General features: G+C 46.8%; 1 protein-coding gene across 2 annotated transcripts; it reads right to left on the bottom strand.

The window, feature by feature from the left end:
* Nucleotides 1-25,171, bottom strand: MMP28 (matrix metallopeptidase 28). 2 transcript variants are annotated; one of them, XM_048519188.1, is made up of 8 exons: nt 25,023-25,171; nt 16,802-16,878; nt 13,775-13,962; nt 5,881-6,102; nt 4,813-5,058; nt 3,919-4,068; nt 2,745-2,912; nt 1-1,548 (listed from the first exon to the last, which is right to left on the bottom strand). In XM_048519188.1, exons 1-8 carry the CDS (start codon nt 25,116-25,118, stop codon nt 1,151-1,153), a joined length of 1,545 nt encoding a protein of 514 aa, XP_048375145.1. In that variant the 5' UTR covers nt 25,119-25,171; the 3' UTR covers nt 1-1,150. The 2 variants fall into 2 exon arrangements, with proteins under 2 accessions (XP_048375145.1, XP_048375146.1); XM_048519189.1 differs by having other exon boundaries at nt 3,919-4,044.
* Nucleotides 25,172-25,913: the final 742 nt, after the last annotated feature.

The raw sequence follows: 25,913 nt of genomic DNA, 5'->3' as shown, positions 1-25,913 counted from the left end.
GTGAGATCTATTGACTACGTTTCCCATGCTTCTCTGCTTCCCTGAATTTCCTCCTTGGTGCCATTTTCTGTGCTCACTCAGTCCCCCTCACCTGTTTATCTGCAACATTTCTGCTTGGTTTTTTTGGAGAGGGGCAATCGCCAAAGCATCGAGCACACAAGAAGCGAAGAATCGCAACCTGAGGCTTTGAAGCATCAATTCAACACAGAACTCAAAAAAGTGGGGAAATTATGTAATGGTGGCAATCATTTTGAGGGGGGAGTGCAGACATACGTCATTGTAAAGGGGGACTGAAAACGTTTTAAACCCTTTTAGGTGATTTGTGCGGAAAGGGCCACTGATCCACCTTACGTCAACATGGTGCAATGGACTGAACGTTGAGCTTCCATCAAGCAGGCATAAGCTCAACCCCCATTCAGCTGCAATACCCACTGGGTATCCTTTCTGAGTGTTCTGCAGTCCCTCAGTCTTACTTCGTATGATTATTGAGGGAATACACAATAAGGTCCCGCAACCCTTTGTCCTAAGGACTGTGAGAATGATCAATAACAGACCGTTCCGCAAAATGGTACAAATGTTGCAGGAGACCAGCCAGTCAGTATGACCACAGAGATCCTGAGGCAGATGATCAAGTAGTTTCAGCAGCAACCCAACTCATCTCAGAAGAAACCCTGCCCCTAAAATGAAGGCCTGCCATTTTGACCAGTCCCTTGGCAATGAGGCTCTTGGACAAAGATGGGAGAGAAGAAAATACGAAAAGTTGGACTTGACGGTTTTCAGAATCAGGTGGGCCTTCACAGTGAAATATAAACAGGAGACAAAAGAGCACCCAAAGTCCTTTCTTTTTGACTGGAATGGGGAGAGTCGGCCCAGTCTCTTCCAGTCAGTGAAGACTGCGTGTCAGCCCCATTTCTTGCCTGAGGCATTAGGCACTCAAAAGAAATGTCATGAGTAGTAATATTTTCAGAGGCCATTTTGCTTCACCAGGGGTCTTGTCCTCTCCTCACCCCACAGGCACTTTAACGCTTCCCAGTCTCTTTCCGGTGTTATCCATTTGAGACCAAAAGAAGAGCAAATGCAAACACGGCCCAGAAAACCACTCAAGAACATCTGGATGTGGGCCGTGACAAGCTTGTGGTTCTAAGGAAGGTCATGCTCCAGCCTTTCTTGAGTCCTCAGCCTGACAGCCGAGCCACTGCAGCTGAGGGGCCCATTTCCCAGATGCCACAACTTGCAGCTTATCTGGATCGAATTTCCAGAACCTGTCATTTCGGAAGAAATATACAAATCCGTCCGAATGGGTCAAGGCCCCGTTGGTCATGGTGGGGACCCCTCCCCAGTCTCTCAAGCTCCTGGGGTAGTATGGTTCCACCTGGAAGGTCTCCTCGTTGACCACATAGTATTTGGGGCCTTTAAAAAGAACCAGGTGGCGGAGGGGTTGGAAATACAGACTGGCATCAGGGTGGCGTGGAAGATCACCGGTGTTGCTACACTTCTGGGGGAAGCCAGCTTCTAGTGAAGACCCTACGTACCGCCAGCACCTGCCGCCTGTAGGGAGCAACAGAAAGAACAACACTATCAGATTTCTTTTCAAAGCAGGTCTCAGTTGCTTGAAAACTGCAGAATCATAGCACCAGGAGGAAAGAAAAGCACGAATACACTAGACTTAAATATTTTAACATTCTGGACCAAGGTAATTTAAAGTCTTCACCAGAATAACCAGAATAAAATTATGCAAGCAAAACATATCAGCAGCATAGTTTTCCATCTGTTTTAAACCGTTTTGCCAACTGCCTAAGTCCAGTGAGGAATCCCCAGCCCTAATCATCTACCCTTGAGAAATTGAAGAGCAGGAAGGGAAAAAATGGCCACCATAGTGGCACTCTAGGAATTAACTCTTGATTCTGTCTTCTTTGCTATAGACAGTAAATAAAGTTCCTAGAGTGTCAGCTAGAAGTGACATCACATCCTCTCCCAACTCCACCCTTATCAGGAACTCCCCCCCCCCATCTCCTAGCATTTACCTAGGCAGTGTAGGGAACTCTAGTTCTGAATAATTTCTTCTGCCCTGTTGTACCTCTGCATGCCAACAGGGAGCGGCGTTGATCTCTATGCCCTATCCCAGTGATGGCGAACGTATGGCACGGGTGCCAGAGGTGGCACTTGGAGCCCTCTCTGTGGGCACGCACACACAGAGTTCGTCATGTGGGGAGGTGGAAAATCACCCACCCACCCACATCTACGTTGGCCTGGGCCACTGAGCATGACATGCGTGCACGCACTGCGGTGATCAGGAAGGACTTGGCTGGCGGGCCTGGTGCCTGTTGCCCGGGGGGGGAGGGGCAGAGGAGGCAGAGATGCTAGAGATGCACAGAGTGGTGTGCACGGGACTTGCTGGAGGCTAGAACAGGCTGGCCCCTGCTCTAGTGGGTGGGGTGGAGGAAGAGGGAGCCAACCATTTTTTTCTAAACTAAAACCTTAGCATTCAGGTTTAATTGCCATGTTGGCACTTTGCGATAAATAAATGGGGTTTGGGTTGCAATTTGGGCACTCGGTCTCAAAAAGGTTCGCCATCACTGCCCTATCCAATGGGCCTCCTGTGGGCATCTGGCTGGCTACTGTGAGAAACAGGATATTGGCCTAGATGGACAACTGGTCTAATTCAGCCAGATTCTACTGGTGCTGTTATGAGAATCTCAAAGCGGCAATGAGGCCCACTCAACCCCACAAACAAGGTTAACCACCTTTGAAGAAATAGAATTTCCCATCTTCCTCTGAGAAGGCAGCAGCATCAATGGTGGATGGTAGACCTGGCCATTTTGTCCAGAGTAACTGTGGGCCAGTGGCATTTCCTGCTTTTGATATGGTCCAGAAATAGCCACCTTTAAAGATGTAAACATTGCCTTCCAGATCTGTACAGGATAATTGAAAAGTAGGTTAGAGGGTAGCTATCACATTCCTCTTCTCTAATATAGGTGGATAGATCAAACTTGAAGGACCATCTCCCTCTCTATGAAATACTGTCCCCAATATGTTGGACTGAAGGTTAGGGTTGCCAGCCTCCAGGTATGGCCTGGAGATCTATTAGAATTACAAGGGGTCTCCAGACAATACAGACCAGTTCCTCGAGAGAAAATATCTGCTTTGGAGGTTGGACCTTATGGCATTATATTCCATTGAGTTTCCTCCCCTACTCAAACCTACCCTCAGCTCCATCCCTATCAAATATCCAGCTGAGACAGAATCATAGAATCATAGAGTTGGAAGAGACCCCAAGGGCCATCGAGTCCAACCCCCTGAAATGCAGGAACACACAATCAAAGCACTCCCGACATATGGTCATCCAGGCTCTGTTTAATAACCTCCAAAGAAGGAGACTCCACCACACCCCGAGGTAGTGCCTTCCACTGTCAAACAGCCCTTACTGTCAGGAAGTTTTTCCTGATGTTTAGGTGGAATCTCTTCACCTTGAACCCATTACTCCTGGTCCTAGTCTCTGGAGCAGCAGAAAGCAAGCTTGCTCCCTCACCAACATGACATCCCTTCAAATGTTTAAACATGGCTATCATGTCACCTCTTAACCTCCTCTTCACCAAATTAAATATACCCAGCTCCCTAAGTCTCTCCCTAAGGCTCATTCTGCACATGCAGAATAATGGACTTTCAAACTTCTTTCAGTGCTCTTTGAAGCTGTGCGGAATAGCAAAATCCACTTGCAAACAGTTGTGAAAGTGGTTTGAAAACGCATTATTTTGCGTGTGCGGAAGGGGCCATAGTCTTTCCTAATAACTTTCCTAGGGCTATCCAGTGAGCTTGTGAAAAAGGCACGATTTGAACTCAATACTTTTCAATGTCTAGCACAGCCCCTTTCTCTCTAAATTACCAGCATTCTTGCCAAGTTGCTTCGCCAGTTCTTACCTTCGGTTATGGCATCGAAAAACGACTTGCAGTAATGGGCACTGCGGTTTCTGTTCAGATGTTCCCTGCCTTCAATATCCTGGCTCCAGTCCTGGAAACGGGCAAATAACTTCCCCGGGAGCTGGACTGTAGAGCCCCAGGGCGGCTTTCCTGGCAAGGAGATATCATGTTAAATCAAAGGCTGGCTACCGAAAAAAATTCTTCATGGAAGTATTCTCAGGGAAGCAGCAGCTGAAGACTGAATCCTGCCAGTTTCTTCCACTTTACAAGTCATAGACCATCCAGCCTAATGTCTGTCCCAGGCAAATTAGTAGAAACTGTAACCAAAGGTAGATTTCTTAGGCACACAGACCCCTTCTGCACATGCCAAATAATGCACTTTCAATCCACTTTCAATGGACTTTGAAGCTGGATTCTACTGTGTGGAATAGCAAAATCCACTTGGAAACAATTGTGAAAGTGGATTGAAAGTGCATTATTCTGCATGTGCGGAAGGGGCCTTAATGGAACAAAGCCATCCGGGGGAAAATCAAAGGGAGGTTTTTCCTGATGTTTAAGTGGAATCTCTTTTCCTTCACCTTGAATCCATTACTCCGTGTCCTAGTCTCTGAGGCAGCAGAAAACAAGCTTGCTCCCTCACCAACATGGCATCCCTTCAAACATCGAAACATGGCTATCATGTCACCTCTTCACCTTCTCTTCACCAAACGAAACATCCCCAGCTCCCTAAGTCTCTCCTCGTAGGGCGTGGATTCCAGACCTTTTACCATTTTGGTTGCCCTCCTCTGGACCAGTGTTGTGTGTATGAGCGTGTGTGAACAAACGCCCCCTCTCCCTTTCCCATTAGAAATTAAGCCTAGAGAGAGAGCTAAATAAAAAGAAAGCCCAGCTTACCGTATAAATTCTGGATCGCAAGAATGTCATCCCAGCTGAGGACAAAATCCTTGCCCAGTTTTTTGTAGTATGGGGACATCAGTGCCCTGCGCACTGGGGAATGCTCCAAACCCAGCGTATGCCCGATCTCATGTGCCACCACCACAAAGAGGTTGCGGCCCTTGCTGCTGTCCAGTGACCACCTCTCGTCGTTGTCAAAATGTGCCTCACCACGGCGCGGGAAGAAGGCATGGGCCAAAGCACCTCCTGGAGGAAAAGATCATGTGCTGATAAAAGCCACAAGGGTTATGTTGAAATATCCTCTAGTGTGAAGAAGAAGAAGAAGAAGAAGAAGAAGAAGAAGAAGAAGAAGAAGAAGAAGAAGAAGAAGAAGAAGAAGAAGAAGAAGAAGAAGAAGAAGAAGAAGAAGAAGAAGAAGAAGAAGAAGAAGAAGAAGAAGTAGTAGTAGTAGTAGTAGTAGTAGTAGTAGTAGTAGTAGTAGTTTGGATTTATACCCTACTATTCTCATCTGTAAGGAGACTCAAAGGGGCGTACAAACTCCTTTCCCTTCCTCTCCCCACAACAGACACCTTGTGAGGTAGGTGGGGCTGAGAGAGTTCCAAAGAACTGTGACTAGCCGAAGGTCACCCAGCAGGAATATAGAAGTGTGGAAACACATCTGGTTCACCAGATAAGCCTCGGCCACTCAGGTGGAGGAGTGGGGATTCAAACTCGGTTCACCAGATTAGACTCCACCTGCTCTTAACCACTACACTGGGGAAGGCTGATCAGGCTGCACTGCTAGGTGATTTGGGGCCAGTCACATTCTCACTCGGCCTAATCTACTCCACATGGTGGTTCTAAAGATAAATCGAGAAAAGTAGAACGGATAATGGTGGAAGGATGGGGTAAAACTGAGCCAGATGAGCTAGATGATCTTTCACTAACAGGAACTAACCTGTTAGGGAAACTAACCAGGGGTATCTCAGTTGAAAGGAGAAATGCAAGTTGCATCTCAGGAATCAGTGAGCAGCTTTGGGTGGTAGCTAGAGGATCTGCAGGAACATCTGAGGAAGGTGGGGTCAGCACCTGGCCCATCAAAGGCATTGTCCGTTCCATCGTTGTGGTCCCCGTGGAAGAAAGTCAGGCGAATGTCTGCCGAGTCGCTGGTTGCCTCCCAGAATACCAAGGAGGAGACATTGCTCCAGAGCTCAAACGCCGCTTTCACCGCCAGATGGACCTGCTGCTGGGGTAAGTACCAGGGCCAGTTCACCACCCGGTAGGTCAGATGCCGTTTGTACCACTGGCCACCTAAGAAAGAAGAAGAAGAAGAGTTTGGTTTATATCCCCCCCCCTTTCTCTCCAATAAGGAGACTCAAAGGGGTTTGCAATCATCCTGAATGCATCACTTCCAACTTTGTTCGTATGAGTGGAAAGGATACCACCTTTTGAAGTATTTCTAGAGTTCAAAAAATTATCTGCAACAACAAAATGTGCACTGTATGAGAGTAGCTTAGATCTTTTTTCCTCCGATGTGCTGGTCCCAGTGGCACATTTTCATCTCTAGAGAAGTGTGCAAAACCAGCACTCTCCACTTACCATCTGATGTGGCATCGTTCACTCTAGCTCAGGGGTAGGGAACCTGCGGCTCTTCTGCCCTTGCACTGTGGCTCCACGAGCCAAGCCGCCGGCCCCATCCTTGCCCACCCTGCAGGCAGCAGGGCGGGCGCACCAACTGCCCACGGTCGGCTGGGCCGCGCCATGGGCTTCCCCTCTCGCCTGCCCCATTGGAGCGGGGCGGGCGCTTTCCCGGCGGCCGGCAAGGCTGAGCCGCCGGCTTCATCCTTGCCCGCCCTGCAGGCAGTAGGGCGGGCGCATCCATGCAATTCTCAGAGTAAGCGGAGTAAAAGGTTAAAAAAAAACCCTATATATATAGCGTTATCTTTATTTTAAATGTCAAAAATTATTTGCGGCTCCAAGTGTTTTCTTTTCCCGTGGAAAATGGGTCCAAATGGCTCTTTGAGTGTTAAAGGTTCCCTACCCCTGCACTAGCCCCTTCTGCACATGCAGAATAATGCCCTTCCAGTCAACTTCCAATGCACTTTGCCACTGGATTTTACTGTGTGGAACAGCAAAGTCCACTTGCAAACAATTGCGGATTGAAAGTATGTTATTCTGCATGTGTGGAAGGGGCCTCTGAGTGCCACGGGATTGCCGTATCTCACTCTGCTTCCTGTGCAGACCAGACTAGATTCTCATCCTCCTATTCCAACTGCAAAAATTAAGAACTATTGAACATCTTGTGAACATTCCCCTTTTCGAAGAAAAAGAGCCAGACTTGGCTCAGACTGAGACACTTCCTGTAGGAAGGCAAGATAAACAATGAGCTCAGCATAATAAGCATGGGAGATATCAAGGAATCCTAGAATAACAGAATTGAGGCCCCAGGGCTTCCACCTTGGACTCCTATCCAAGGCGGGAGGAGGTCCGAACCGTCAGCCTCCCCTCCCCCCGAAAAGTCCTCCCTGACATCCCACCTACGCCTATTTCCACGAAGACCCTGGAGACTAAGCCGAACAGTCCGAATTTTCAGAAACAGACTGCGCTCTAAAGACAAATAGGCTATATGAAATCTGTAATCAATTAGACACTGCAGGGTTTTAACACTAATATGTAACTGAGCAGAAAAGGGATCCCCATAGATTTGCAAAGAATCTTCATCTGATTAAAGAAAGGCCTTGTGTTTTGGGGATGTTTTGGGAAGAGGGAAGTCACTGCAAAAAAAAGCCACAGTGGTCTTCTTGCTGTGATCCCTGACTGGTTAGGAACACCCATATGGCACGCACAAAGAGCACTTCCCTCGCTCTGAATAGGCTTTCTTTGTAGCGACATCAGGAAATAACCACCTCTGACTGGTGATGCAGTGTGGCAATATCTTATCACATGTGATCCCTGATTGTCTGGTATCCACTGAAGAATGAAAACAAAGGGGAGATCATAGTAACTGTGCCATGACTCCTCCTCCTAATCTTTTCCTTCTTTACCTCTGCCTTCTTTCTTTGCCTTCCTTCCTTCCTTCCTCCTCCTCCTCTACTGCATTGTTTTCTGACTTTGCAAACCAATCTTAGCGCATTGTTTGTTATGTGTCTCATGCTGCTCTTATTGCATCGGTACGTTTTGAGTCTCAGTGAAAAAGCTGCACTTAAATTAAAGAAAACAAAATAATATTTATTGTTTTCCCTAGATGTAGCATTCACTGGACCAGAAACTGTTGCAATCTGGTCCAATCAGTTTCACTACTCCATCGACCTGGATCTGTGAAAGGCTGTCGGACACAACCTAGTAACTCACCCAGCCAGATGCTGCCCCCAGCCATGTACTGTGGGCAGGTAATTAACCTCTTCTTCCCCACCTTTCATCACCCTGGTTTTTACAATCCGAGGCAGACAGGCAAACCAGGATACATCTCATGCCTTCAGCTGTCCAGCCTACATGGCTACAATCAACTGGACAGGTCAAAATTACAGTCTATATTTCACAAGTAATTAGGAGCTTACTAGTTCCCTTGTGGCAAATAAGAATTGGGTCCAGATAACCAGACAGGGGAATTTCCAACACTTTAAACAACATTTGAACCCCTTCTTCCTCCACGTAGGTGAAAAAAAGACTCTAAGCCAAAGGCAAGAGTTCTGCAGCTGGAACATCCAAGTGCCGCTTTGGAACTCGAAACCAGCTCCTGGGGAATGTGGAAGGATGATAAAATCAGGACCACATCACTGCGGAAGGGGAAATGGTCTGGCTCTTCCCCCCTCGCCTGGTTTTCTTCCAACTCAGAAATATCTCTTCCCCTGAGGTGGGGCCTTTTCTACATGCACAGTTGACTGAAGACTCTGCCAGCGGTCAAACTCTTTGGGTCTTGGAAATGTTTTCGGCAAAGGGATGTCATCCATAATGCAGAAGAACCACCCTCTCCTCTCTTTTATCTTTTGTTTTGCACAGGTTTTGCACAGGCATTACTGCACAGTTACCTTGAAGTGGCAACTCAAAAATGGCTCAGGCTCCATTTCTACCACTGAAAACGACCCACACAAAACAGAAGCCGAAAAACCCCTTCTGGAGCAGGTGCCATTAGCTAAAGGAATAGAAACACATAAGAGTCCCCACACGCGTATTTTTTGGCCAAATTAGAGCAATAATAACACACAATTGTTACTGCCGCAATCCCTTCTCAATTTCACCTGCTCCTAACTATGGACACAAAGGCCCCTTCCGCACATGCAGAATAATGCACTTTCAATCCACTTTCACAGATGTTTGCAAGTGGATTTTGCTATTCCGCACAGCTGCAAAGTGCACTGAAAGTGGATTGAAAGTGCATTATTCTGCATGTGCGGAGATGGCCAAAGTATACCTTTGCCTTGACATTACATTGCTAATGCGATGATGCAAACAGTATTTTAAAAAATTCCTTTGAACAACGGAGGACGAGGCGGAAGAAAGGATGGCCAAAAGGGATACTGGGCAGTGGATAAGGGGCTGGTGTTTAGTGGGGGTAGAGAAAAAAGACCGTTTCAACATGATCTATGTTCTATGACTTAAAGCAGTCTGCAGGGAAGAAGGCTTAGAAACGGGTTTTAAAAAGACCGTGGTAAAAGTGCTCCAGAAAACCACAGAGGAAAAATGAAGAAGAAGAAGAAGAAGAAGAAGAAGAAGAAGAAGAAGAAGAAGAAGAAGAAGAAGAAGAAGAAGAAGAAGAAGAAGAAGAAGAAGAAGAAGAAGAAGAAGAAGAAGAAGAAGAAGAAGAAGAAGAAGAAGAAGAAGAAGAAGAAGAAGAAGAAGAAGAAGAAGAAGAAGAAGAAGAAGAAGAAGAAGAAGAAAGAGTTTGGATTTATATCCCCCCTTTCTCTCCTGCAGGAGACTCAAAGGGGCTTACAATCTCCTTGCCCTTCCCCCCTCACAACAAACACCCTGTGAGGTAGGTGGGGCTGAGAGAGCTCCGAGAAGCTGTGACTAGCCCAAGGTCACCCAGCTGGCGTGTGTGGGAGTGTACAGGCTACTCTGAATTCCCCAGATAAGCCTCCACAACTCAAGCGGCAGAGCTGGGAATCAAACCCGGTTCCTCTAGATTAGATACACGAGCTCTTAACCTCCTACGCCACTGCTGCTGAAGGGGAAATATTTCCCAAAACAAACGGAATTAAAAGGGGGGGAAAAGTAGCATTTGGCAGCAAGACATGTTGTAAGCAACTTGAGTGGAAAAGGCCGTGCTTCAAATTTTGGTAGGAAAAAGAAGGAGTTCTATGACTTAAAGGTCTCCAGTTGGGGGAGCAGTTATCAGAGGGAAAGTTAAAAATGTCCTTAACAAGCACTGTTGGGATCATCCTCCCCTGCAGAATGCTTTTTAGATCCTAATCATGAAGCTGGACTTTCCATGGCCCCTTCTGCACATGCAGAATAATGCACTTTCAATCCACTTTCACCATTGTTTGCAAGGGGATTTTGTTCTTCCGCACAGCTGCAAAGTGCATTGAAAGTGGACTGAAAGTGCATTATTCTGCATGTGCGGAAGGGGCCCACCTCAGACGGGCCGTGTGCCGTTTGGCCCTAATTTACAGACAGACAAGCTAGTCAAAAATATTGTTGACTGGAAACTTCTGAATACACATCAAACCACAAGGCAACAATCTCTCCAGCACCACTCCTTATTTTGGGTGTGGCGCAAGCCTGCTTCCCTCCCCGACTCAGCGACATGACAGGAAAAATGACTAAACGCAATTAAGATTGCGATTATAAAGCATGACTCAAACACCACAACGGCTGCCCTCCAGGATCTTTGGAATGGATTCAAGATCCCTTAATGTTTCTAGAGCAAAGGGCAAAAACCAACAAGTTAAAAATATTATTGAATGCCAGGCTAATTGCCACAATGCCTGTGTGTGTGTGTGTGTGTGTGTGTGTGTGTGTGTGTGTGTGTGTGTGTGTGTGTGTGAGAGAGAGAGAGAGAGAGAGAGAGAGAGAGAGAGAGAGAGAGAGAGGGAAATCTGATTGCTGTAGAGATACAGCTAGGAGGAGGGTGACCAGATCTCTGCAGTCTAGAGGTGAACTGTAATTCCATGGCAGGGGTCTGCAACCTGTGGCTCTCCAGATGTTCATGGACATTGTAGTCCATGAACATCTGGAGAGCCACAGGTTGCAGGCCCCTGTTCCAGGGGATCTCCACATCCCACCTGGAGTCTGGCATCTTAGCTAGGAGGCCAAGTTCGCCATGTCTCTATAGCAGATTCCGCATGGGCCAAAAACAACGGTGTGAAAATGATGAAAACCCTTTTACACCCTTTTCACACCACTGTTTTTGGCCCAAGCGGAACCCGCCTGTCTTTCACTGGTTTCCTCCACCCCACCTTTCCCCGGCAAGACGAAATGAAGCCCAGCTACATGTTACACTTCTACGCAAGTGTTCCCCGGTCTGTAGGAAAGCTTTCTCACCCGGTGCTGAGAAATCGAGATGGAAATCCCCCAGAGACAACGAAGGCCGCTTTCTCCTCCCTCTGTTTCAGAGCTTCATCTCACAACGGATTTTCCCTACAAGTTGGGAGGGGGTAAAGAGCACGGAAAATTAGCCACCCCCTATCAACAAGCGAGGGAAACTGGACGGCAACAGAAATCGCAGCTATTTTGTGCTTTCGTTGGCAGATTCCGCATGGGCCAAAAACAGTGGTGTTGAAAACGGTGTAAAAGGGTTGCAGAATAATGCACATTCAATCCACTTTCAAAATTGTTTGCAAGTGGATTTTGCTATTCTGCACAGTAAAATCCTGCTTCAAAGGTCTTTGAAAGTGGATTATTCTGCAGGTGTGGAAGGTGTGTGTGTGTGTGTGTGTGTGTGTGTGTGTGTGTGTGTGTGTGTGTGTGTGTGTGTGTCTGTGTGTCTGTGTGTGTGTGTGTGAGAGAGAGAGAGAGAGAGAGAGAGAGAGAGAGAGAGAGAGAGAGAGATGTGCTGTTGAGTCACAGCCTACATGGAAACTCCAGCAAGGGGCTTTCAGGGCAAGCGAGAAGGAGAGATGGTTTGCCATTGTCTGCCTCTACAGAGCCTTCCTTGGTGGTCTCCCTTCCTAGTACCAACCCTGCTTGGCTTCCAAGATCAGGCTATACTGTTCTGCCTTCCCTCCCCTACAGAAAAATAAGACTTTGTCAATAAAGCAAAAGAAAATGGGGTTTTTAAAAAATGATCTGATTAGGACCGACCATGCTCCAAGAGGCAAAGGTTGTTGACAGCAGTTGGGACAGTGAAAGGGGGTGATAGGACTGAATCAGAAGAGGTAGAGAAAGTGACCTGCTCAGAAGCTACAGGGGGAAAACAACGGCTCTCCCAAGCCAGCCATTAATCAGAATCTCCACCCCACCCCCACCCCCGAATCCTGGCACATCGTTCCCTGCATTCTGCAGAGGTTCAATGTTCCAATTAGTGCTGGCAAGGATCCCGTTCACTGACGACTTCTCCATATGGTCATTTGCTACTTCTAAACATTGGCACATCTTGAAAACTAATTTGCACCTCTAACGGTCTTATCCAAATACTTTCATAACACTGCTTCCATCCCATCCAAACCTTGCAACCGACAGCAGTCTCTGGGCTTTTCCGTGATGCCCTAAAAGGCCGAGATCGCCTCTCCCGGCCTCCCCAATCCCTTAATTTCCCCTCTTTTTTAATTGAACACCTAGCCCGCTGGAACTCAAAAGCTTTGCTGAGAAGACACTTGGTTCTCAGTTTAAACAGTGGCCGCTTTTCGGAGCGCAACTGGTCGCCAACTTTCCGGTCCGCAGTGAACATTGGAAAAGGGGTTTCAGGAGACTGATATGAAGAAATAAGGGGAAAGAAAAAACAGGTCATGGTCCCGCTAGTTCCCAGCCAGCAAGAACAGATGTTATCTTGTCAAGCACAGCTGGAAGCTTCCCAGCAGCGCTTGGCCATTAACATTTCCCATGGCTCCAGCACAGCTGTCTGCAGCTTGCACAAGCTGTCGAGGAAAAGTTACCAACTCACTAGAGCTGGTTTACAGGAACTGGTCCCGGCGCCTCAGCATCCGCAACGCAACTATTCCCTTTCTAATCTAACCAACGACCCTGTGCAGCTCCTCCTCTGGACAAAAATGATTTGGCAGGGGAGAATCCTCAGTCCAGATGTTACCTTTGAGGCAGGACTGAAGTAGTTTCAAGTTCCTGCCATATTTTTTTGTTTTTGTTTTTATGTTCCTGTTTGCAACAGCATCGGGAAGGCAGGAGTCCAGTTCTGGGTCGTAGGCCAGAAGCAGGCACAAAATCCAATAAATAAATAAATGTCCTATACATCAATGGGAATAACACATCATGTTGCATCATATACCGTGTTTTCCCGAATATAAGACAGAGTCTTATATTAATTTTTGCTCCCAAAGATACGCTATGTCTTATTTTCAGGGGATGTCTTATTTTTCTGTGTTCTGTTCTTCAGGCATGCTTCCAAACAAAAACTTTGCTACGTCTTACTTTCGGGGGATGCCTTATATTTCGCACTTCAGCAAAACCTCTACCACGTCTTATTTTCAGGGGATGTCTTATATTTGGGAAAACAGGGTGTGTACCTATGCTGGTGGGTGACACGATTGTTTGCATCATATATCCCAACATATGTGTTTTTGATTTTAATAAATGACAAGAAGAACAACAAAGGGGCATTATTATAAGATGCAGGTTGCAGAATTACCGAGCTGCAGTCAAAGACAGGGAGAAGTTGCGTTTAGTAAAAATTCCTCCTTTAAGTATATCCTGGAAGACCTGGGACTGTATAACTGTTAACGTTGCAAGCACCTTTTCTTTTTGTTGGTGGTGTGGGTGGAGAGAATGGTGCAATTCTTTGGGTTTTACACCCTTTTGAAAAACAGGATTCTATTTTGAGATAGCTGTTCCTTAGGCTACGGTTCTCTCACCCCACCCCAGGACGTACTTTGGTGTGAGTACCGTCTCCTGCGCTTTTTCTCGGCCCTCTGGCCCAAGAACAGGGCATCCACACGCTCCTTCCATGCAGCAAAACTCCGTGTGTCGTTCATGCCACATCGGGGAAGGCTCATCTGATGCATGGTGGAAGGATCCAGCTTTCCACTGGGAGACAGGTGGTACAACCGCTGAAATTCCCTGGAATGGAAGAGATTCGGGGCATCATTTGTATGTGGGGCATTATCGCGTCTAGGAGCGGGGTTCTCGCATCCGGGATGAATGCAGCCCCACATGCTAAGGAAAAAGAGATTTCTGCTTGTTCAGGAGCAAGAATATTGCCTACTAGTAGTACCTTCAAGACAAATAAGATGTGCAGGGCATAAGCTTTCAAGTGTCATCAGATACACTTATCCGCTAGAAATCTTGTGGGTCCTTAAGGTGGTATGGAACCCCATTCTTCCACTGAGAGGCACTTGGCTAGAAGGCCACTGCAGAATAACATGGCTGCCCACCTGAATGTATTCAGGACATGCCAAAGTTCAGGTATAAATAGAGTTGCTAAATCCTTCCTGGCCACCGGCAGGAGTGGGGGGGTGGGGGGTAAGGCTTGCAGGTCCCGGTTGGGAAGCTCCGGGAGATTTGGGAGTGATGTCAGAGCAGGTCAGGGACCTGAAAGGGATACGATACCATAGAGTTCAGCCTCCAAATCTGTTGGAAGTAGCAAAGTCTGATGTGCAAAGGAACTGAGAAGAAGACCCAGCAGAAGGTGAGCAAATGGTCGACTAGAGAGAGAGGCACAGTTAGTGACCCCTCTATCCTTTTTGTGTCACCTCTTGTCTGTCCTCAAACTGACCCCCTCAGATCCAATACCCTGCTTCTTTTCAGATGTAGTATGAGAGATTCTTCCTAGCTAGAAAGGTAGCAGCCTGCTATCTTCCTCATCTTTCCTATCCTAAATGCAGTCCCCTAAGAAACACAGAATCATAGAGCTGGAAGAGACCATCAAGTCCAGCCCCCTGCCATGCAGGAACACACAATCAAAGCACTCCTGACAGATGGCCATCCAGCCTCTCTTTAAAAACCTCCAAAGAAGGAGACTCCACCACACTCCGAGGTAGTGCATTCCACTGGTCAACAGCCCTTACTGTCAGGAAGTTTTTCCTGAAGTTTAGGTGGAATCTCTTTTCCTTCACCTTGAATTCGTGACTCCTGGTCCTAGTCTCTGGAGCAGCAGAAAACAAGCTTGCTCCCTCCCCAACATATATAATAAACTTCTGATTTGGTGCATCTTCTGCCAGTAGGACTGACATTTTTAAAAAGTCAGTCTTTCCCCTTCCCTGGACAGTTTTTATGTGTGTATGGCCTATGGCTAATAAACATTGAGAGTGTGATTCCCTGGACAGTTAGTTACCCAAATATAAACAATGTTCTGCTTTCTAGCAGACCAGTATGCATCCATCCATCACAGTGGGTCTGCTGGATTTCCATAGCGATGAAGGAGGGGAAGGAAAGGGGTGGAGGAAAGAGCACAGGGAGTGTTTGAAGATGGCCAGAATCCAGAATGTAGCAATGGCATCTATGGAATCTTCCAGCTGGCCCTGAATCGCTGCTTTTGTACAGCTCTTGAAGAGGAGTCCCGGCCATACAAGGGAAACAACGGAGGACGTGCAAAACCATGCCATCGGGAACAAACTCTCCTAAGCCAGCTCCGTACCAAAGGACCAAATCATTCCTAAAGAATCACGACTTAGGGGCAAACTAGATGTTTGGCAGAGACCAAGGCCGAGGGGGTCAGGACTCACCAAACATCTTTTATAAAAAGTTGGCAAGATTTAACGGCAGGGAAGGGAGGGGTGTTAAATCCACCTGCCGTTTCCCCTCCCCGCAAGTGTGTTTCATCTTGTGAAATGTTTTATTTATTTTACATATCTGAATAACACATCCACAGAAAGATAGAAAAAAACTCCCTTCATCTAGTCCCTCCCCTCTATAATAGCAGCAATACTACCAGTAGAGTTTCCTCTAATATAAGACAGTGTCTTATATTAATTTTTGCTCCCAAAGATGCGCTATGTCTTATTTTCAGGGGATGTCTTATATTTCTGTATTCTGTTCATCAGGCATGCTTCCAAACAAAAACTTTGCTACGTCTTACTTTTGGGGGATGCCTTATATTTCGCACTTCAGCAAAACTTCTACTACGTCTTATTTTCCGGGGATGTCTTATATTCAGGGAAACAGGGTAAATGAAAAGACGAAAGAAAAACATACGTAAACACCTACACATATATAGGATGACTTCCAGGTACCTCTAACTCTGTGCTTATCATGAATACCTACCATTTTTTTCACTTTTAGTCCTTCTTATAAAGTTGTCTTAATTCAATACGTGGCTTTCATTTAAGTCTCGAATCCTGCCGTCGTTTCCCTGTTTGAGTGTGTTTTCAATAAGTAGTCTATAAAGGATTTCCAGTCTTTCAGAAAATTGTCCTTATTCTTGCCTCTAATAACCGCCATCAGCCTTGCCTTCTCTGCATACACTGTGACTTTCAAGGTCCAGCCTTGTTTCGTTGGAATTTTGTGTTTCAGATATGGTCAGGGATGCCAAGTTGCCAACCTTCAGGTGGCATCTGGGGATTCTCCAGAATTTCACCTCATCTCCAGACTATACAGATCAGTACCCCTGGAGAAAACGGATGCTTTGGAGGATGGACTCTAAGGTATTATACCCCGATGAGGTTTCCCTCTTCCCCAGGCTCCAGACCCAAATCTCCGGGAGTTTTCCAAACTTGAGCTGGCAAGCTTATTCCCCCAACCCCCTGCCAGAGACTACGGGATACCTGGCAAACCTAGATGTGGTAAAGGCACATCAGGGAGTCTCAGTTGGGGCGGAGTATGGTTGGAGGAAGGGAATGCAGATGGGGAAAGTTAAGATTCCTTTCTCTAACCTCTCTGCAGGTCCCAGCCCATGATGACAGAGTAGGGAACAGAGTTAGACACAAAAGTGTGGCGAGAATCGAATAAAAACAGACCTTACCTGACAGCTTCTGAAAACACTGCAGGTCGCGTTCCTTGGTGAGTAGACCCCAAGTAGCCATATTTTTCAAGGAACCTCTAAAATCAAAAGGATTTGTTTTTTTAAAAAAAATATCGCCACTAGGTGACAGGTCTTTTGGCCAACAAGAGCGTAGAAACCGCATGGATAGCCGGGACTATCAGTTGGATGCTCTTGGTCAACACTAAAAGGGAGCAGACGTTCTTTTACAATCCCCACATTTTCTTCACCTCAAACGCCACCCCTTCCCTGGGAGCTGCTGGGAACCTAGAGAGAGAAACACAATCACCATATCTATCTGTCTACCATACTTTTACCCAACTCGTTTTCCAAGGACTCCAGGGTAACGGACAAGCTCCTCCCTTCCTCATTTTATCCACACATCAACCCTGTGAGGTAGGTTAGGCTGAGAACACATGACTGCGCAGAGGTCAAGCTGTCAGTTCCACGGCTGAGTGAGGACCTGTCAGATCCTAGTGCAGTGATGGCGAACCTATGGCACGAGTGCCAGAGGTGGCACTCAGAGCCCTCTCTATGGGCACACGCAGAGTGCCCCCCTACACACACATCTAGGCTGGCCTGGGTCGCTGGGCTCGATTATTAGCATTAAATCTAAGACCTAGTTTTGGGGAAGCAGTGTAGGTAACCCTGTTAAGTGCTGTTAAACTAAAGCGCGATCCTTTACCTGGAAGTACACTCGGTTGCTGGCAATGGGGCTGGCTTCTGAGTAAACCCTCTTAGGGTCGTGATTCACCCGTTGGAAGAGTTGCACGGTTGCTTCAAAGCAAAGCCATCGACTACCACCAAGCTTACTCCTAACGCACGCCTCGGAGCCAACTGGTTTTTCTAAATGAAAACCTCAGTATTCCGGTTAAATTACTGTGTTGGCACTTTGCGATAAATAAGTGGGTTTTGGGTTGCAATTTGGGCACTCTGTCTCGAAAAGGTTCGCCATCACTGTCCTAGTGGGACACTTGAACAACTACACCAGGGGCCCCTGGTGGAATTCTGACGTGTCTTGGTGGACGCAGCAATAAAATGGATGCTAGAAAATGGCTGCCGGAGGAGGCAGAGCCAGTCACAAAATTATCACCACAGCTTAACTTCAGTAACCATGCAGCCTTCAGTAACACCATGTAGCCTTCTTAGTGTCCTAAGTGCCAACCTCCCATCGTGAGAACACTGCTTCCAATTCTCTTCAGGCCCCTTTCCCTGCTTCCAGGAGAAACTGCTTCCCTTCTAGCTTGCCTTTGCAATCAATTTAGCGGCCAGCCAAACCCCCTCTCTTTGGCATGTGTCTGTACTAGCCCTGTTCTCCAAGGCACTTCCCTTATCAGCATTTCAGCTCAGGTGCCTGGAATAAATACACTCCAGATGCAACAGCCGGGGAAAAAAATTAATTCCAACATGGACAGGCGATAGGATTTCAGCGCCAGAGTTCTGCCAGAGGCCAGCCTTCCCTCGAAGAGACCAGAACCCCGTTTGATGCAATATACGACATCTTGAACAACAACACTCTGTTGAATTATGTGTTTTTGTATGCGTTTGTTGTTTAAGATAATAACAGTTGATGGGTAGAAACGGATAAAGAGGACATCAAAACATGGGACACGCACCAAATACAACTTGCTAAGGGTCAGATGATTTTTAAAAACTCTGAAGTTACGCTCATCCAAACCCAGACTTTTATCTATCTATCTATCTATCTATCTATCTATCTATCTATCTATCTATCTATCTATCTATCTATCTATCTATCTATCTATCTATCTATCTATCTATCTATCTATCTATCTATCTATCTATCTATCTATCTATCTATCTATCTATCTATCTATCTATCTATCTATCTTATTTATATACCGCCCTCCCCAAAGGTCAGGGCGGTATCCATCAGTCATAAAAACAATTTAAAACATATAATAATACATAAAATACTAAAACTTGCAGATGGCTTCAACCCCTCCCTCCCCCCTCCCTTTTCCCATCCTCCGCAATACACAACTTTGTGTTTCGGAGACATTACAAGGTTTTGAATTAGATTGAAAACCCTTCTCAACTAACCTTAACTGGACACACTTTTTTCTGTTATCAAATCTCTGAATGTTCTTTAGTATATCACCCAGTTCTCAGATTGTTTTAAAAGCTTTGGTTCTGCTTTGGTTCTGTGTGCAAACGCAATCTGTTTGTTGACACTGCCTTGTGAGCGTGTTTTGATAAAAAGTTTTGCATGTACATCAATTCAGGCTAGGGAATAGTTCAGATTTCCTGCGTACACAGGACACGGCCACTAGAATGAAAATCAGCTCAGGGGAGTGTTGGGTTGTTGTTTTTCTGAAATGAAAAACAGCAGGGAAGGAAAGTATTACGTATCCTCCCTCATAATATTTCTTACCAAAAAACCCCCATCCTCTCCCCAAAGCTGACTTGCAATTTTAAGAATTGCCACTAGTCCTTCTTAACTTAGGCCCCTTCCGCACAGGCAAAATAATGCGTTTTCAAACCACTTTCACAACTGTTTGCAAGTGGATTTTGCTATTCCGCACAGCTTCAAAGAGCACTGAAAGCAGTTTGAAAGTGCATTATTCTGCGTGTGCGGAATGAGCCATACCCTTTTATGTCAGGTTTCAACCTCTCTGATTTCATGGGATTGAGCAAGCACTGAAAGGCATAAGTGGAGTTTTCAAAAGCACTTGCAGTTGGCTTTTAAAAATCAAGCCATGACCGTGTATTAGGTTTTCAACCTCCAGGTGGGGCCTGGAGATTTCCCGCTTTAACAATTGATCTCCAGGTGAGAGACCCGTTCCCCAGGAGAAAATGGCTGCATTGGAGGGTGGGTAGAATGGCATTATACCCCGCTGATGCCCCTTCCCTTCCCAAATTCTCCCCTCCCCATGTTCCACCCTCAAAATCTCGAGATAAAATCTCCTTTCAGGCCATTAGTGGTCTTGGACCTGTTTATCTGCGTGACCACCTCTCCCCATACTGCCCTCGGAGATGGAGGGGAATTTGTTGGTGGTCCCGAGCCCCAGGACTGTTCACCTCGCTTCGACACGGGCCAGGGCTTTTACGGCCTGGTGGAACGCTCTGCCTGGTGAAATCCGGGCCCTGCGGAGTCTGTTTCAGTTCCGTAGGGCCTGCAAAACAGAGCTGTTCCGCCGGGCCTTTTCTGTCGAGCCAGCCAGACATCCTCCCCCTTAAAAATACCTCTGATCCTCGACTGGCTACGATGTTTCCACTTGCTTTTTCATGCTTCCATCTGTGGTGTTTGTTTTAAATTTAGATTTTATGGTGTTTTAACATATTTATTGTATTTATGGTGTATGTTTTTATTGTTAGCCACCTGAGTCGCTAGAGAGATGGCAGGATATGAATACAAGCAATCAGTCAATCAATAAATCAATATTTCCCAACCGGGAGCTGGCAATCCTAGCCGTGCAGTATGAAGGCCTTGCAGTGGTATTTCAATTCCCTTGTGTGCGTCAACTGTGAACAGACACTTTTTTAGATCTCAACCTGCTACCCACTCCCCAACAGTTGTATGCTTTTGTGTTGGAAGAATTGTATTCCAATTGTAGTTTCTCTGAGATGTTCATGAACTACAATTCACTGGCCATGCTGACAGGGGCTGATGGGAACTGTAGTTCATGAACATCTGGAGAGCCGCAGGTTGCAGATCCACAAATGTAGGGTGTGTGTTTTTTCCAGATTCAGTGATGCAGTTTTCTTTCCCCAACCCCCTTTTCTTCAAACTAACAGGGTTAGCAGAACGCCCTGTCAATTTCATGAATCTCGGGAGTGCCAAATAAAGGAAATATAAAGGAGATTTTGTTGGCAAGCAAACTTGTTTGAGAATCCTCCCTTTTCCCTTCCTAAATCCAGCTCTGCTGTAGGCAGCTAGAACCTAACACGAGCTGCAAGCCCAGATAACATCAATGGGCTGGATTTCTCAGAACCCCCCAGGCAAACTGATTCAATCTTCCCAGCTCTAAAGAACAAAACGAACTCTCGCTTTAAAGATCCCGCAGCCCGTTTGGCATCATCTTCGGCCGCTTCTCAAGACCGAAAACTTATTATCCAGTTTTTTGTGTGTGTTTCTTTCTTGCAGCTGCAAAAGAGGAAATGCCTTTTTCTATAGAATATTCCCCAAACAGCAGGAAACTAACAGAAAAGTACTATGGAAAAATGGTGCCAGAGACTCTTCTGGATTGTTCCCCCCCCCCCCCAAAAAAAAACCTTTGCTCTGCAGATTGGAATGAGAGCAAAAACAGAGCAAAAAAATAAAGAAAATTAAAATAAAGCAGCGGCCCTCAGAAAACCACAGGTCAAGGCATGTTAAGAGAGGCTTCTTGTAGACAGAGATGTCTGTCTGTCAGAGACGGATCAGGGTGGAATGAAGAATGACCCCTAAAAGGCTGAATCTAATATTGGAATAGTGTGCATTTGCTCATACAATAGGCTAAAATGTTAGTGCCATGCCAAGAAAAAGGAATACAGGCAGCAGCCTTATTCTGAATTAAATCTTTGGTCCATAAAGATCAATATTGGACCCTTCCGCACATGCAGAATAACGCACTTTCTATCCACTTTCAATGCACTTTGCAGCTGGATTTTACTGTGCGAAATAGCAAAATCCACTTTCAAACAATTGTGAAAGTGAATTGAAAGTGCATTATTCTGCATGTGCGGAAGAAGTTTTTACGATTGGATGCCAATGTAGCATTATTGATTGCTGTTTTAATGGGGTTTTATTGTAACTATTGTTTTATTGTGTTGTTCACCACCCAGAGCCTTCGATACGTATATGTCCACCATAAATAAATAAAATAAATAAGTTTTACTGCATTGGATGCCAATGTAGCATTATTGATTGCTGTTTTAATGGGGTTTTATTGTAACTATTGTTTTATTGTGTTGTTCACCACCCAGAGCCCTTCGGGGGAGGAGCGGTATATAAAACCAATTATAAATAAATAAATAAATAAGTCATTGTCTACCCTCATGGCAGCAACTGTTTTGCATCATCAACTATCTGATCCGTTTGAAAGAAGGAAGCTAGGGAGGTGACTTTCCTGACTGGCAAACTCCCTTAGATCAATGGTGCCCTGGAAAGAACCTGGTAATGGCTGCCACCACTCAGGGCCCTCCCTGTGAACATCTAGACTGACCTGCTAAGGCACAGTGCTAGAACAAGAAAATAGGGTGTGAACCTTGGGGAATACCTAATGGAAACTATGTGGTTATGTCAATATTGTCTTCAAATGTCTGGCAGCAGTTCTCTAGGGTGTCAGACATCCCTATTGCCTGGTCCTTTTTAGGCCCCTTCCGCACATGCAGAATAATGCACTTTCAATCCACTTTCAGTGCACTTTGCAACTGGGCGGAATAGCCAGATCCACTTGCAAACAATTGTGAAAGTGGACTGAAAGTGCATTATTCTGCATGTGCGGAAGGGGCCTTAGCTGGAGATACTGGGGAGTAAACCTGGGAATTTCTGCATGCCGGGCAAAAGCACTGCCACTGAGCCTCAGGCACTCCCATTCCCCGTTTGTGCCACTTGCAACTTCAGAAAAGGCTACACAGGATCCTCTGCAGTGTGGCTGAGAGCACCATTTGCATTTGACGGTGCCCTCTTTTGCCAAGGACTAACCTCACGGTTCAACAGAAGCCCCGCATAAAGCGATTCTTTGGTGACCCCAGAGATCCATATTGGGACTAGCTGCTGCTCTCCAGGATCCCGGGAACAGAAAGGTCTTTCTGAGACAAACAGGACATTGCCGAGATTGAACCTGGCACCTGTTGCATGCAGAGCCTGTGCCCTGCCACAGACACACTCCCATAACCCCCTGCAAAACTAGCAAAGCTGATTTCTATTGGACAATGGCAATGTGTTGTGTGCAGGGTCACCTATGAAAAGTCCACGGAAATATCCACTGATTCAACATGGAGCCTCCCCAGTGGCTAAGGTGAATTAGCTTGATCATCATGACTCCCATTTTTAATCCAGAATCACTGGCTTCCAATTTCATATCCAGGCTCAACTTCAAGTGCTGGTTTTGACTTTTAAAGTCCTAAGTATTGGGGACTAGGATACCGGAAGGGCCATCTTCAGATTGGAGGTGCCGCCCGCTGCCATTGGAAATGTGACTTGTATCAACATACAACAGGGCCTTTTCTGTGGCAGCCCCAAGGTTCCGGAAGTCTTTCCTCCTTGATGCCTATCCCCCAGCAGGCTTCATGTGTAGGAGCAGGGAAACAAATCCAGGTCAGCTGATTAGGGATTGTTACTCATGTGTTGGAGTGGAGGGGGAATCAAATGTGGTTCTCCGATTACAGTCCACCACTCTTAAATCAGCATGGTGTAGTGGTTAAGAGCAGGTGCACTCTAATCTGGAGAACCAGGTTTGATTCCCCGCTCTGCCACTTGAGCTGTGGAGGCTTTATGTGGGGAACCAGATTAGCTTGTGCACTCCAACATATGCCATCTGGGTGACCTTGGGCTAGTCACAGTTCTTTGGAGCTCTCTCAGCCCCACCCACACAGGGTGTTTGTTGTGGGGGGGGGAAGGGAAAGGAGATTGTAAGCCCCTGTGAGTCTCCCTACAGGAGAGAAAGGGGGGATTTAAATCCAACTCTTCTTCTTCTTAACCACTACACCACACTGGCTCTCCTTAAACTTTCTTTGGGGTTTGTTTCTCCCTCTTCCCCACCTTCTCCCACATGAGAGAAGTAAATTTCATTGTGCTTGCACAATGACAATAAAAATGCTTATGAACAGAAGTTTCTCCCATTTTTCAGGTTGCCATTTCACAGCAGTCAGTGTGGGCCTTTTCTTCTTTTTGGATTGAACATCTAAGGCAGTGGTGGCGAACCTATGGCACGGGTGCCAGAGGTGGCACTCAGAGCCCTCTCTGTGGGCACGCACAAACAGAGTCGCTCTCCCCACCCCACATCTAGGCTGGCCTGGGCAGCTGGGCTCGATTATTAGCATTAAACCTAAGACCTAGTTTTGGGGAAGCAGTGTAGGTAACCCTGATAAGCGCTGTTAAACCCCACTGATTTTCATGCAAAGAACTAAAGAATTCCCTTTACCTGGGAAAAAGCTCGGTTCCTAGCAATGGGGCTTGCTTCTGAGTAAACCCTCCTAGGGTCATGATTCACCCGTTGAAAGAGTTGCACGGTTGCTTCAAAGCCAAGTCAACGACTACCACCAAGCTTACTCCCGAGTAACGTATGCCTCAGAGCCAACCGTTTTTTCACCGTGTCTCTGAATGATTTGCTTTCAGTTAGCATCAAGTGTGACGGATGCTCTTTCGTCACTGAAGGGTTGTGACCCCTCAGAGTCTGCCTGTTGCATCTCTGCAAGCTTTCCAAATTATTGGTGCAGAAGAAATCAAGGGGTAGATGGACTCAAGGTCAAGATCAGAAGTGCCAAAAAAGTCCCCCCACAGCCTTAAATTAGAGCAGTCTGGAATTCTTATCACAACAACAGCGCTACGTTCAGTTTCCTTATAAGATCTGCCACTCCGCTTCCAGAAGGCAAAGTCTGGCAATAACTGGCAAAGCTCTGAAGCCGGGGAGTGGCCAAGCAACGGACAGCTTTCACGCAACCACTTCCAACAGGATTGCTAAATCTGCTCCACCCAAGAAGAAATCCCCCAAACCGGACAGGGTGGCAGCAGACGCCTCTGAACCTTTCAAAAGCACGCTGCAGGGTTGTGGTGTAGTGGTTAAAAGCAGGTGGATTCTAATCTGGGGAACCGGGTTTGATTCCCCACTCCTCCACTTGAGAGGGAGAGGCTTATCTGGTGAACCAGATGTGTTTCCGCACTCCTGCTGGGTGATCTTGGGCTAGTCACAGTTCTCTCAGAACTCTCTCAGCCCCACCTACCTCACCAGGTGTCTGTTGTGGGGAGAGGAAGGGAAAGGAGCTTGTCAGCCGCCTTGAGTCTCCTAACAGGAGAGAAAGGTGGGGTGTACATCCAAACTCTTCTTCTTCCTTGCCGGTTGACAACCAGGGACCTTTTTTTTAATGCCAGGAGAAGGAACCGGCCTTGGAGCTTGCGGAGCGCCTCTGAACATGCACAGAGTGCATTCGTCCCCCGCCTCTGAGTAGCCACCCCCTCCGGTTTCACTGCAGAACTCGCGCTTAACCCCTGCCTGCCTGGACGCGTGGAGCGCCTCTCCCTCCTCCCACTGCTCACCTCTGCCTCTCCCAGGCGATCCGGCTGCGGGCTTGCAACGGCGCAGAGCTGGACCAGCGGCAGCCAGAAGAGCCGCCGCAGGAGCGAGGGGGCCATGGCCAAGCCGGCGCCGCTCTGCCAGCCCAGCCCAGCCCAGGAGCCGCGCCGGAGTCGGGAGACTCCCTCGTTCCCTCCCATCCGCCTGGGCTGGCTGAGCACGCCCAGTGGGGGGCAGGAGGCAGGCAGGCAGGCAGCTGGAGGGGGGACAGACCCACCCTGCCGCCTCGCCCGCCCGCCCTCCTCCTCCTCCTCCTCCCCCTGTCCCGCAATTTCTTGACAAAGTTGTTTTTTCTCTGTTTTTTTTTTTGGGGGGGGGGGTGAATCTCCCAGCAAAGCGTCTGTAAGAGCTGCGCGGCAGGCAGAAATTCGAAAGGTGCAGACAGGGGCGACTAATTTCCCTCTTTCTCTTCCCCATGTTGTGGTTTAATAGGTTTTGGTTGGGTGGTTGATAGAAGGATGGGGTGTAGCTGAAGCCGTATTTGCTTACCGGCTGGATTTTTTAAATCTATCTATCTATCTATCTATCTATCTATCTATCTATCTATCTATCTGTCTGTCTGTCTGTCTGTCTGTCTGTCTGTCTGTCTGTCTGTCTGTCTGTCTGTCTGTCTATCTATCGCATTTCTACCCCGCAGATCTCCCAAGGGGACTCGAGGCGGCTTACATATAAGCATCTCGTAAAACAATACTATAATATAAAACTAGTATAAAAATATAAACATTAAAACCAATTTCCGACAAGATGACATGAAAACCTACATAAAAACATTTAGGGTTTTTTTTTAAACTGCTGCTGGCGTGAGTGATTTCAGGCTGACCTGATAGTTGTGGGGTGGTGGGTTGATTTTGTTA

This window comes from Sphaerodactylus townsendi, linkage group LG16, assembly GCF_021028975.2.
Source record: "Sphaerodactylus townsendi isolate TG3544 linkage group LG16, MPM_Stown_v2.3, whole genome shotgun sequence".
Lineage (NCBI taxonomy): Eukaryota > Metazoa > Chordata > Lepidosauria > Squamata > Sphaerodactylidae > Sphaerodactylus > Sphaerodactylus townsendi.
The sequence above is the reverse complement of the archived record's forward strand: the minus strand, read 5'-3'. Positions and strand labels throughout refer to the sequence as shown.

Excerpts from the sequence above, each read along its gene's own strand:
- MMP28 (XM_048519188.1), bottom strand. The coding sequence starts at position 25,118 with ATGGCCCCCTCGCTCCTGCGGCGGCTCTTCTGGCTGCCGCTGGTCCAG. Across the intron at positions 16,879-25,022 it reads ATCGCCTGGGAGAGGCAGAG|AGGTTCCTTGAAAAATATGG; the intron begins GTGAGCAGTGGG and ends TTTTGATTTTAG. Across the intron at positions 4,069-4,812 it reads TGCGATCCAGAATTTATACG|GAAAGCCGCCCTGGGGCTCT; the intron begins GTAAGCTGGGCT and ends TCTCCTTGCCAG.